At 42.0% G+C, this 12582-nt stretch overlaps 1 protein-coding gene across 1 annotated transcript in view; it reads right to left on the bottom strand.

Moving 5' to 3' along the window:
- Positions 1-12582, bottom strand: part of LOC129701584 (serine/threonine-protein kinase 32B-like) — a 276952-nt gene that overhangs the window by 189950 nt on the left and 74420 nt on the right. Inside the window, 1 exon segment of the mRNA XM_055642860.1 lies at positions 12053-12108. Within this exon segment, the coding sequence (XP_055498835.1) occupies positions 12053-12108 (56 nt within the window).

Raw genomic sequence — 12582 nt, 5'->3', positions numbered from 1 at the left:
GAGTTCTCCCGAGTATTCCTCCGATTCGAACTCGAAGAATGTCCCTAGTGGGTCCGTAGGAATTCGTGGATGTCTCGTAGTGACTGATATGAGTAACTATAGGTACTCAGGAAATCCGGTAAACTCGTGACACTGTGAAAAATGTACACGAGTAAAAACATACTTGTGATGAAAAATATTGTTACTTTTTACTCGTACGAGCTGCTACGAGACATCCACGTACTTCTATGGACCCCTACGGACATGGTTCGAATCAGGGGAAAACTCGGGAGAACTCTTGAATTACCTCGTACAGTGGGACAGGCCCTTAAGCCTTCCACATCATCTGTCCACTGGTGGTGTGCGGTAACAATCACCACAATAACAACGCTCTCTTGATTTTTTGCCAGCAATCATTCTTTTTTGATGGTTCTGAGTGAATAGTTCTAGTTCAACATTATTTTCTGCTCCATTTCTAGTCACAGTCTTGTGGCCTCTCTACATCAACTACCCTCTGAAAATGAAAATGCTCTGGCTAACTGATTCAGCTCGGTTTGATATCCTGTTAAAGGGCGCTCTCCCAGTTGCTTTGATGTTAATCCTCCAATAACCTGCATTTTCAGATGATTCAAGATCAAAAACTATCACATTTGTCATGGCCAAATGCAATATTGTTGCTCCTTTGCCATATGCCAGTTTTTGATCTTTATTAGGTGCAGGTGATAATATTTCATGTATCCTGCAATATGTCACCATCATAAAGTAACATGAGGGCTTATTTCTTATGCTCTCTGTGATTTCAAATTCTGTCATTACCCCTTTGAGTCAAGTAGGTCATTTTCCCCACCAAGGATATCTTGGAAGGCACATTCTAGGGCATCATGTCACCAAGTTAATAGTGGTGTGAGTGTGTAGATATATTGAAAGAACTGAGTTTGACTTTTTATTTTAATGTGTATTTGTGAGGCTTGAATAGATGTAGATTAATCAAATTACATATAAGGATTTTCCATCATCTTGTTTCACTTTCAGGATACCCAGCTCAGATTAAAAGTTTGACAGTAAAAAGTCAGTGTCAGGGTACACACACGCACAGTTCAAACTGACGTCGACTGCATTCTAACACCTTCATCTTCTTCACCATTGCAAATTGCAAGGGTTTGTCCCACATATATCAATGAATGATTACGCAGATTCTTTGCTGAGCAAGAGATATCAAAATGGCTGCTTCATGTAATATCATATCTGAGACACTGGGCATGCTCAGAGTTTGAGAAGAAATGCACATAAGTCTAACATTGGATCTATTTTGCAAACATTTTCATTGCAATATGCACATAAAGGCAGTACCATAGTTGGTGAATATTTGGCTAGTTTTTCCAGCAGTTAGAGTCACACAGTATGGAAACTGGATCTTCAGCCAATGCTAACCAAGGCATCCAGATACGTTAATCCTATTTGCCCGTGCTAGGTCCATACACCTCTAAACCTTTCCTTTAGAGGGAAGCAGGCAAATGGGACAAGCTCAAATGTACCTTAGAAACATGGTCAAGTTGGGTCAAATGGCTCATTCCCATGCTATATAACTCTATGACTATAACCCTGATTGCAAAATATTGGCATTAATTCATTGCTGATGTATCGTAACTTTATCAAGTGAACTAGAGTGTTTCAAAAGGACACATTTTTTAAAAACAGCAGACTTTGGAAATCTGAAATAAAGACATACAATGTTGGAAAAATGCAACTTGTCAGGTAGCGCCTGTGAAAATAGAAACAGGCAAAAATCTTTTCATCAGAAATGAAAAGGAGGGAAAATAAGAGTGTAAGTTGCAGATAAGATAATAGAGGGCAATGAGTGGAACAAAGGGAATTTCTGTGATAGAATGAAATAACGTAGTGATGTAGTGTAGTGTAGAAATGTAATATACACAGACAAAGGATTTAACTGCCATAAACACAAGCATTTATTATCCGTTCGTTCGCTCGCTCGTGTATTAGACGATGTAGCTCGCTGTTGGCTTCTGTCATAGTCCAACATGTTGACAGAATTGTCGCCCGACACGTCAGAGTGCATCGCATTGTCGCTTCCAGGGATCGCTACGAGGAGGCTTCTGTCATGATCCCCTATAATAAATTTATGATCCATAGAAGATAGACACAAAATGGTGGAGTAATGGTGCAGTGGGTTAGGCAAAATGAATAGACAATCTTTTGGGCTGAGATCCTTCTTCACACTGAGTCAGGAGAGAGGGAAACAAGAGCTATCAAAAGGTACAGAACAAATCAGAGCCAGCACCGATGACCCAGGAAAGGTGGAGCCCACACGTCCAATGCTACCTAACTTGCTGAGTTACTCCAGCATTTTGTGTCTATCTTCAGAGTAAACCAGCATCTACAGTTCCTTCCAACACATTTATTATCCATTTCTAACTGCCCTTGAGAAAATGGTAACGACATACATAGCTGCCGTCCTTCTAGTGTCGCTATTGGATAGAGAGCTTAACAATTATGACCCACCAATGAAGGATCAGTGATAGATTTCCAAATCAAGACGGTATATAACAGTATTGGTATATATTGGTATACAAGATGGTATATAAGGAGAAGGATATTGAATTATGTGAGGTAAGGGAAACAAGTAGAGTAGCTATGGAAACTATGAGGATCAAAGAAGAGGAAGTACTGACACTTTTGAGAAATATAAAAGTGGATAAGTCTCCAGGTCCGGACAGGATATTCCCTAGGACATTGAGGGAAGTTAGTGTAGAAATAGCAGGGGCTATGGCAGAAATATTTCAAATGTCATTAGAAACGGGAATAGTGCCGGAGGATTGGCGTACTGCGCATGTTGTTCCATTGTTTAAAAAGGGGTCTAAGAGTAAACCTAGCAATTATAGACCTGTTAGTTTGACGTCAGTGGTGGGCAAATTAATGGAAAGAATACTTAGAGATAATATATATAAGCATCTGGATAAACAGGGTCTGATTAGGAACAGTCAACATGGATTTGTGCCTGGAAGGTCATGTTTAACTAATCTTCTTGAATTTTTTGAAGATGTTACTCGGGAAATTGATGAGGGTAAAGCAGTGGATGTTGTGTATATGGACTTCAGTAAGGCCTTTGACAAGGTTCCTCATGGAAGGTTGGTTAAGAAGGTTCAATGGATGGGTATTAATGGTGGAGTAACAAGATGGATTCAACAGTGGCTGAATGGGAGATGCCAGAGAGTAATGGTGGATGGTTGTTTGTCAGGTTGGAGGCCAGTGACGAGTGGGGTGCCACAGGGATCTGTGTTGGGTCCACTGTTGTTTGTCATGTACATCAATGATCTGGATGATGGTGTGGTAAATTGGATTAGTAAATATGCAGATGATACTAAGATAGGTGGGGTTGCGGATAATGAAGTAGAGTTTCAAAGTCTACAGAGAGATTTATGCCAGTTGGGAGAGTGGGCTGAAAGATGGCAGATGGAGTTTAATGCTGATAAGTGTGAGGTGCTACATCTTGGCAGGACAAATCAAAATAGGACGTACATGGTAAATGGTAGGGAATTGAAGAATGTAGGTGAACAGAGGGATCTGGGAATAACTGTGCACAGTTCCCTGAAAGTGGAATCTCATGTAGATAGGGTGGTAAAGAAAGCTTTTGGTGTGCTGGCCTATATAAATCAGAGCATTGAGTATAGAAGTTGGGATGTAATGTTAAAATTGTACAAGGCATTGGTGAGGCCAATTCTGGAGTATGGTGTACAATTTTGGTCGCCTAATTATAGGAAGGATGTCAACAAAATAGAGAGAGTACAGAGGAGATTTACTAGAATGTTGCCTGGGTTTCAGCAACGAAGTTACAGAGAAAGGTTGAACAAGTTAGGGCTTTATTCTTTGGAGCGCAGAAGGTTAAGGGGGGACTTGATAGAGGTTTTTAAAATGATGAGAGGGATAGACAGAGTTGACGTGGAAAAGCTTTTCCCACTGAGAGTAGGGAAGATTCAAACAAGGGGACATGACATGAGAATTAAGGGACTGAAGTTTAGGGGTAACATGAGGGGGAACTTCTTTACTCAGAGAGTGGTAGCTGTGTGGAAATGAGCTTCCAGTGAAGGTGGTGGAGGCAGGTTCGTTTTTATCATTTAAAAATAAATTGGATAGTTATATGGATGGGAAGGGAATGGAGGGTTATGGTCTGAGCGCAGGTATATGGGACTAGGGGAGATTATGTGTTCGGCACGGACTAGAAGGGTCGAGATGGCCTGTTTCCGTGCTGTAATTGTTATATGGTTATATGGTTATATGGTTATAACTTGGAGGATAACTTGCTGATGGTGAAGTTCCCATGCATCTGCTAACCTCTACCTTCTTTGACATTGTGATGGCAAATTTGGGAGATGCTGTTGGAGTATCCCAGATGAGTATAACTACAGTGTATTTTGTGGATGGGGTGCAGCATTAAATGTGCACCAACAGTAGGTAGTGGGCTCCAGTCGACTGTTTTACCCTGGATAGTCACAAACTTTGGGAAAGTCATTGGAAAATCACACACCTAGGCAAGTGGGGAATATTCCATCTTGCTTTTGACCTGTGCTTTGAGGCGAGGAATCACTCACTATGAGGCAATAATGATTTGGCAATAAATTCTGGCTTTGCCACCAATGCTATGACGGAATAACTCTTAAAATTTCACTGAATATATCAAACACAGAGAAAGTAAATAGAAAGTATGATTTCTAACAATTTTCAAAAATTTTACAATGTAGTTAATCGATAGATACATTACAGGAATTAGTAGTTTATTTTAGTTTTAGTTTTTTTTTGTTTTAGATATACAGCATGGAAACAGGCCCTTTTGGCCCACCGATACGCTAATTCTATTCTGCACACTCGTAACAATTTACAGAAACCAATTAGCCTACAAACCTGCAGGTCTTTGGAATGTTGGAGGAAGCTGGAGCACGTGGAGAGAACTCATGTGGTCATAGGGAGAATGTGCAAACTCCGTACAGATAGCAGTCTGGATCAAATTCTGGTCTTTGGTGCTGTAAGGCAGCAACTCTACCCTGGCGCCACTGTGCTGCCCCTGCGTTATGGTTGTGTAGCTGTGATTCCACATGAATCTAAATGTATATTACACATAATATACTTGACTCCGTTTTTAAGTTTTTATATGAAACTAGACCAAGTGGGACCCGTTGGGTCCCTGTCACATGGGAGGCCTGGTCCCCCAACACAATCCGTTCCCCAAAGCAATATTCCACCACTCACCCACAGCTGACAACTGTGCAGGGGCTGCTCATTTCACCTTATGCACCCTCTCTCATTTTTAATCTTAAAAAAAAATGCTTTTGTACTTGCTAGCTAGCAGAACTCAGTGTACTGTGACTTTAAAAAAAATGCATTTGCACTTGCTAGGGCTAGCAGAACTCAGTGTACTTGGATAGCAACAATGTTGCGAGCAGGGCTACAATCCCATTGTGACATCACAGCTGGAAGCACAGGGAAAAAGCAGTTATTTTTTCCAAGTTTCTGCACATTTGTGAACCTTTTCATAAATAACTCGAGAAATAATGCATTACATTTTCAGATAAGGCGGTTTTTTACTTCACGGCATATATCTCCATCGGAATATGTAAAAATTTCACCATTAGCACATCGTGTTTTCGAGGAGATGTGAAACGCACACGAACATCACATACACAAATAAATACATCCAAGATCAGAGATTTATAAGTATACTAGACCAAGTGGACCAGTTGGGTGTCATCCCCTCAACGCATGGTTGTGGGGTGAGGGGTGGCCTGCAGCATCACACACACACACTAACCAACCCCTCACACACACACACACACTAATCACCCCCATTGATATTATATTAATATGATTAATTCACTCCTTTTACCCCATCCCCTGCCCAATCCACTCACGTATAGCCCCCCAACTAGCAGACGTGGCTAGAGAGGGAGGGGGTAGAGAGAGAGGGACACAAACGCACAGAAAGGGACACAGAGAAGGACACAGAGAAGGACACAGAGAAGGACACAGAGGGACAGAGAGAGGGACAGAGTGGGACACAGAGAGGGACACAGGGGCACAGAGAGGGACATAGAGAGGGACACAAAGACACAGAGAAGGACACAGAGAGGGACACAGAGAGGGACACAGAGAGGGACACAGGGGCACAGAGAGGGACACAGAGAGGGACACAAAGACACACAGAAGGACACAGAGAGGGACACAGAGAGGGACACAGAAACACATAGAGGGACACAAAGGCACAAAGAGGGACACAGAGTCACAGAGAGGGACATAGAGAAAGACACAGAGGCACAAAGATGGATGGGGCGAGAGGGAGCGTGAGGGGGGCAGAGAGGGAGGGGGTAGAGTTTGAGGGGTGGTGGGGGGGGGGCGTCGTCACAGGGGAGGGCTGGTTCCCGAACGCAATAATCCCTCGCTCCCGGCTGCAAAACGCACCTGTCCCCTACCCATTGCCCCCACGGGAGGCAGATAGGGAACATGAGGGGGCATAGTGGGAGGGGGGTAGAGTATGAGGGGAGGGCGCATCGTCACAGGGGAGGGCTGGTTCCCTGAACCTCGCTCGCGGCTCCAGACTGCAAGCTTCGCTCTATGATCTTTGGCAGGCAGGGCCTGAGAACAGGGGGAAGTGGTCGGGGGTCACTCGCAGAGTGAGCTGGAAGACAGCGCTCTATGATCTTTGGACAGCAGGGTTTTTTTTCAAATGTTTTTCAGCAGAGACTGACGGTAGCCAAGACGGACCCAAGAGGGACCCTAATACAGGGCCTGACTTGCTCATTCTTCACTCGCAGCGTGTGCCACAGTCTTCAGCGATGATCTTCGGAGTTCAGTTGACAGGGCGACTTTTGAACAATGGGGGGAGGAGGGAGGGGTGGGAGGTGACGCCAGTCGCAGTGCGAGCAGACGGTATGGCAGGCAGGCAGGCAGATCCATTGGCACATCATCCGCAAAAAAACCCAGCCGTTTTGAATTCAAATTTTGATCAGATTTATGAAGATTTCTATTGATAACAGAAGAAATAAAGCAGGACATTTTCAGGTAAGCCGATTTTGGACTCCAGGGGGTAAATCTCTACCAAAATATGTAAAACTGTTCCCCTTAGCGCGTCATTTCTTCGAGTAGATGTGATCACACACAAACAAATAAATACACATACACACACACATCCACATCCAAGATTAGAGTTTTATAGTTATAAGGATAGATTACTATACACTGATGAATAATTAATGTTGCCAGCATTTAAGAGCATTTATCTACACTACACGACATTAATGTAGTTTAAAGAAGTAAATTATCCTTTTAGATACCCAATGAAATTAAAATATATAATTCAATTTTTACCAGGCAGAAACGCAAAAGCAAACCAATTATATTAAATTAATTGATTACATTAGACATGGGATTTGTGGAGACTCTACTCTCGGTAGGAATTTAAATTAAGTTAAAACTGTAACTACCAGTTAATAATTTATCTATTGTATTGCAAATAATAACAATGGGTACCACATTGCTTGTTTAAGTAACAGCATTTTTAAATGAATGTTACTTTCCTTTATCTGGTCTATCGAGCAGTTAATTGTTTATATATTTTAAACAACCAGAACTTGCATAAAATTTATTACTCATCTATCATGTTTAACATCGTAATGTCTTAATAAACCACTGGATTTTTCCTTCAATATTTCAACATTTTACTGGTTAACGTAGGTTGTCGCCGGGTGACGTAGGTTGTCGCCGGGTGACGTAGGTTGTCGCTGGGTGACGTAGGTTGTCGCCGGGTGATGTAGGTTGTCGCTGGGTGACGTGGGTTGTCGCCGGGTGACGTAGGTTGTCGCCGGGTGACGTAGGTTGTCGCCGGGTGACGTAGGTTGTCGCCGGTGCTGACCATTTTATTTTATTCTTAAAGTAATGATTCTATTTCAAATTTTATGGCGAAGGGGGATCCAGTCACCGGTTTTTCGGCGACCTGCTACGACTCTGACAGTGTGTTCAAGAAGGAACTGCAGATGCTGGAAGATCGAAGGTACACAAAAATGCTGGAGAAACTCAGCGGGTGCAGCAGCATCTATGGAGCGAAGGAAATAGGCGACGTTTCGGGCCGAAACCCTTCTTCAGACTCTGACAGTCGCTGGCAGTTGCCTAAAAATAGCCTAAGTGGGACAGGCCCATAATGCGAATAAAATCAGAAAAGGAAGAATGTCTAAGGTAATCAACTCGGACTGATTTTATTGAAAAACTTCATCCACTGGCATGTTATCCTATGAGAAATGAATATATGTTCTCTGAAAAGATCCTATGTGGATTTAATAGTGATTCAGCTTACGTCCTGCCCAAAGTTAAAATGCAGGGTAGGAAGAGAATTCACAACATGAAATGGCAAAATTGTGATCCTAATGTTTTGAAAGAGATCACTGCATGACACATAAAAGTGAGAAATTGATGCTGCATATGAAATCAATGGTTGTTTCAAAGATCACAGTGTAATGGATAAGCTGAGAGAGGTTTGCGGTGTTACGTATTGCAATTTCAGATTCTAACTGCAACAGTGCTCCACAAGGGCTTATTATCCTAAAACAAAGTTCTTGATAGAATTTTAGTAATAATATTTGATCAGCTGAAACTTTTTTCCATGCTAGGCATCCAGAAGAGTTGCAAAAGCTACTGTAAATGCCGATATTTGCAAAAAATATCAGTAGCTATTATCCTGAAAATAAAATTGTAGGAAAATATTTTCAGGGAAACAGAATAGTTTATGTGCTTGCAGCTAATCCAAACTGTATCATATCAGTGTGCTAGGATTTTGCAATTGATGTGACTGGTTTCCAACTAAAAACATGTTATAATCACAAAAGCAAATATGGTGGCTATTTAAAATAGGTCTGTTAATTTTTGTAATGATGGGGTGGGGAGATAGCTGGAAAAGAGAGGTGAGGGTGGGACAAAGACTGGCACAGTGGAGCAGCGGTAGAGTTGCTGCCTTACAGCGGCAGAGACCCGGGTTCAATCCTGACCTCGGGTTCTGTACGTGTGTAATTTGCATGTTCGCCCTGTAACCATTTGGGTTTCCTCTGGGTGCTGTGACTTCTACCAACATCCTAAAGAGGCATGGGTTTGTTAGTTAATTACCTCTGTAAATTTGCCAGTCGCGTGTAGGGAATGGATGCAAACGTGGGATAACATAAAACTAGTAAGAATGGGTGATTGATGGGCTGAGTGGATTCAATGAGCCAAAGATTCTGTATCTTCCAATCAGTCAACCATTTATCTATAATATTTGACCATCAACATCCCCTTGGTACCTTTCTCAACGTCCTACTAAGTGAAAGACCTTTGTACATACACACTCCCACCATCACCATCACCCTATTTCTCTATTTTTGCACTCTCTCCCCTTAAGGTTGCAGAAGTCTTCAATGTCGCTTGCATTTCGCTGCATGTTCAGTTGATGCTGTTTGTAATTTATGTATTGTATTGTATTGGATAACAAGGGAAATCAGGAATAGTATCAAAGCGAAGGATGATGCATACAAATTAGCCAGAAAAAGCAACATACCGGAGGACTGGGAGAAATTCAAAGACCAGCAGAGGAGGACAAAGGGCTTAATTAGGAAAGGGAAAATAGATTATGAAAGAAAACTGGCAGGGAACATAAAAACTGACTGCAAAAGTTTTAATAGATATGTGAAAAGAAAGAGATTAGTTAAAACAAATGTAGGTCCCTTGCAGTCAGAAACAGGTGAGTTGATCATGGGGAACAAGGATATGGCGGACCAATTGAATAACTACTTTGGTTCCGTCTTCACTAAGGAAGACATAAATAATTTGCTGGAAATAGCAGGGGACCGCGGGTCAAAGAAGTTGGAGGAATTGAGTGAAATCCAGGTTAGCCGGGAAGTGGTGTTGGGTAAATTGAATGGATTAAAGGCCGATAAATCCCCAGGGCCAGATAGGCTGCATCCCAGAGTACTTAAGGAAGTAGCTCCAGAAATAGTGGATGCATTAGTAATAATCTTTCAAAACTCTTTAGATTCTGGAGTAGTTCCTGAAGATTGGCGGGTAGCAAACGTAACCCCACTTTTTAAGAAGGGAGGGAGAGAGAAAATGGGGAATTACAGACCAGTTAGTCTAACATCGGTAGTGGGGAAACTGCTAGAGTCAGTTATTAAAGATGGGATAGCAGCACATTTGGAAAGTGGTGAAATCATTGGACAAAGTCAGCATGGATTTACGAAAGGTAAATCATGTCTGACGAATCTTATAGAATTTTTCGAGGATGTAACTAGTAGCGTGGATAGGGGAGAACCAGTGGATGTGGCGTATCTGGACTTCCAGAAGGATTTCGACAAGGTCCCACATAAGAGATTAGTATACAAACTTAAAGCACACGGCATTGGGGGTTCAGTTTTGATGTGGATAGAGAACTGTCTGGTAAACAGGAAGCAAAGAGTAGGAGTAAAACGGGTCCTTTTCACAATGGCAGGCAGTGACTAGTGGGGTACCGCAAGGCTCAGTGCTGGGACCCCAGCTATTTACAATATATATTAATGATCTGGATGAGGGAATTGAAGGCAATATCTCCAAGTTTGCGGATGACACTAAGCTGGGGGGCAGTGTTAGCTGTGAGGAGGATGCTAGGAGGCTGCAAGGTGACTTGGATAGGCTGGGAGAGTGGGCAAATGTTTGGCAGATGCAGTATAATGTGGATAAATGTGAGGTTATCCATTTTGGTGGCAAAAACGGGAAAGCAGACTATTATCTAAATGGTGGCCGATTGGGAAAGGGGGAGATGCAGCGAGACCTGGGTGTCATGGTACACCAGTCATTGAAGGTAGGCATGCAGGTGCAGCAGGCAGTAAAGAAAGCGAATGGTATGTTAGCTTTCATTGCAAAAGGATTTGAGTATAGGAGCAGGGAGGTTCTACTGCAGTTGTACAGGGTCTTGGTGAGACCACACCTGGAGTATTGCGTGCAGTTTTGGTCTCCAAATCTGAGGAAGGACATTATTGCCATAGAGGGAGTGCAGAGACGGTTCAACAGACTGATTCCTGGGATGTCAGGACTGTCTTATGAAGAAAGACTGGATAGACTTGGTTTATACTCTCTAGAATTTAGGAGATTGAGAGGGGATCTTATAGAAACTTACAAAATTCTTAAGGGGTTGGACAGGCTAGATGCAGGAAGATTGTTCCCGATGTTAGGGAAGTCCAGGACAAGGGGTCACAGCTTAAGGATAAGGGGGAAATCCTTTAAAACCGAGATGAGAAGAACTTTTTTTCACACAGAGAGTGGTGAATCTCTGAACTCTCTGCCACAGAGGGTAGTTGAGGCCAGTTCATTGGCTATATTTAAGAGGGAGTTAGATGTGGCCCTTGTGGCTAAGGGGATCAGGGGGTATGGAGAGAAGGCAGGTACAGGACACTGAGTTGGAATGATCAGCCATGATCATATTGAATGGCGGTGCAGGCTCGAAGGGCCGAATAGCCTACTCCTGCACCTAATTTCTATGTTTCTATGTTTCTATAAAACAGGCACATTTTTCAACGTGATTTTACATATGTAGACTGTATGAGCCACCACATCAGTATCTTTTTCCAATTGCTAATCAAAAAGTAATAGACACATCTGGATTCCCGAAAAGCACATGTGCTTTATGGCAAACAAAAATGAGCAATGTTGCACAGTGAATGCTGATTGTGTTGGAATTGTTCAGCGGGTCTGGAATTTAATGAGAATCCATTGACTTGAAATAGTAATTCTATTTAACAGATATTATTTGACCTGCTGAGCACTGAGACATTTTCAAGCTTTATTTTCAAATAGCAGAATCCACAATGTTTTGCTGTTACAGTTTTATGTTCTCCAAATTACTCTGGTTGTACACAGACACAATCCCTGATGTCTTGAATGAGGCATATTTTTGATATTATCCTCCATTATGATTATACAGTAACAGCATTCATCCAAATGAAATGTATTAACATAACTCTTTTCATGGTGTTATAAACCATGGTCTTGTTAATGAACATTAAGGTTTCATTACCTTTCCAAAGCTTCCTTTCCCAATTGCTCGAAGGATCTGGAAGTGGTCAAAGTTAACTGTAAAAAGAACAAAAGAATTGAGAAATATAGCATAGTCGTCCATATTGTTGTTTATCCTCAGAAGTTTTTGAAAGATTTAACCATGTAATACAAATTCAAATTTTATGAAGCATTAATTCATATTAATGCTTCATAATACATATATATAGTTTCAAACTGCTGCACTGACAACATTATGGTTAGGCACCAAACATAACGTCTGATGTCACTTTATAGCAAGTAAATGTTGTAGGTTAGTTGGCCTCTGTAAATTGCATCTCGTGTAGGGAGTAGATGCAAATGTTGGAAAGCATGGAACTAGTGTGAAAGAGTGATCAATGGCCAGCATGGACTCAGTGGGCCGAAGGGCCCGTTTCCATCCAGTGTCTTTCAATAGTTCAGTACCCCATGGTCATGTACCATCTGTTTCCAGTTGAAAGGAGGACTGAAGGGGAAAGATGTAATTGGAGTATGAGACACAACATTTCCTCT

The sequence above is a fragment of the Leucoraja erinacea genome, chromosome 1, assembly GCF_028641065.1.
Source record: "Leucoraja erinacea ecotype New England chromosome 1, Leri_hhj_1, whole genome shotgun sequence".
NCBI classification, from domain to species: domain Eukaryota; kingdom Metazoa; phylum Chordata; class Chondrichthyes; order Rajiformes; family Rajidae; genus Leucoraja; species Leucoraja erinaceus.
Note: the sequence above shows the minus strand (reverse complement) of the source record. Positions and strands in the feature narration are given on the sequence as shown.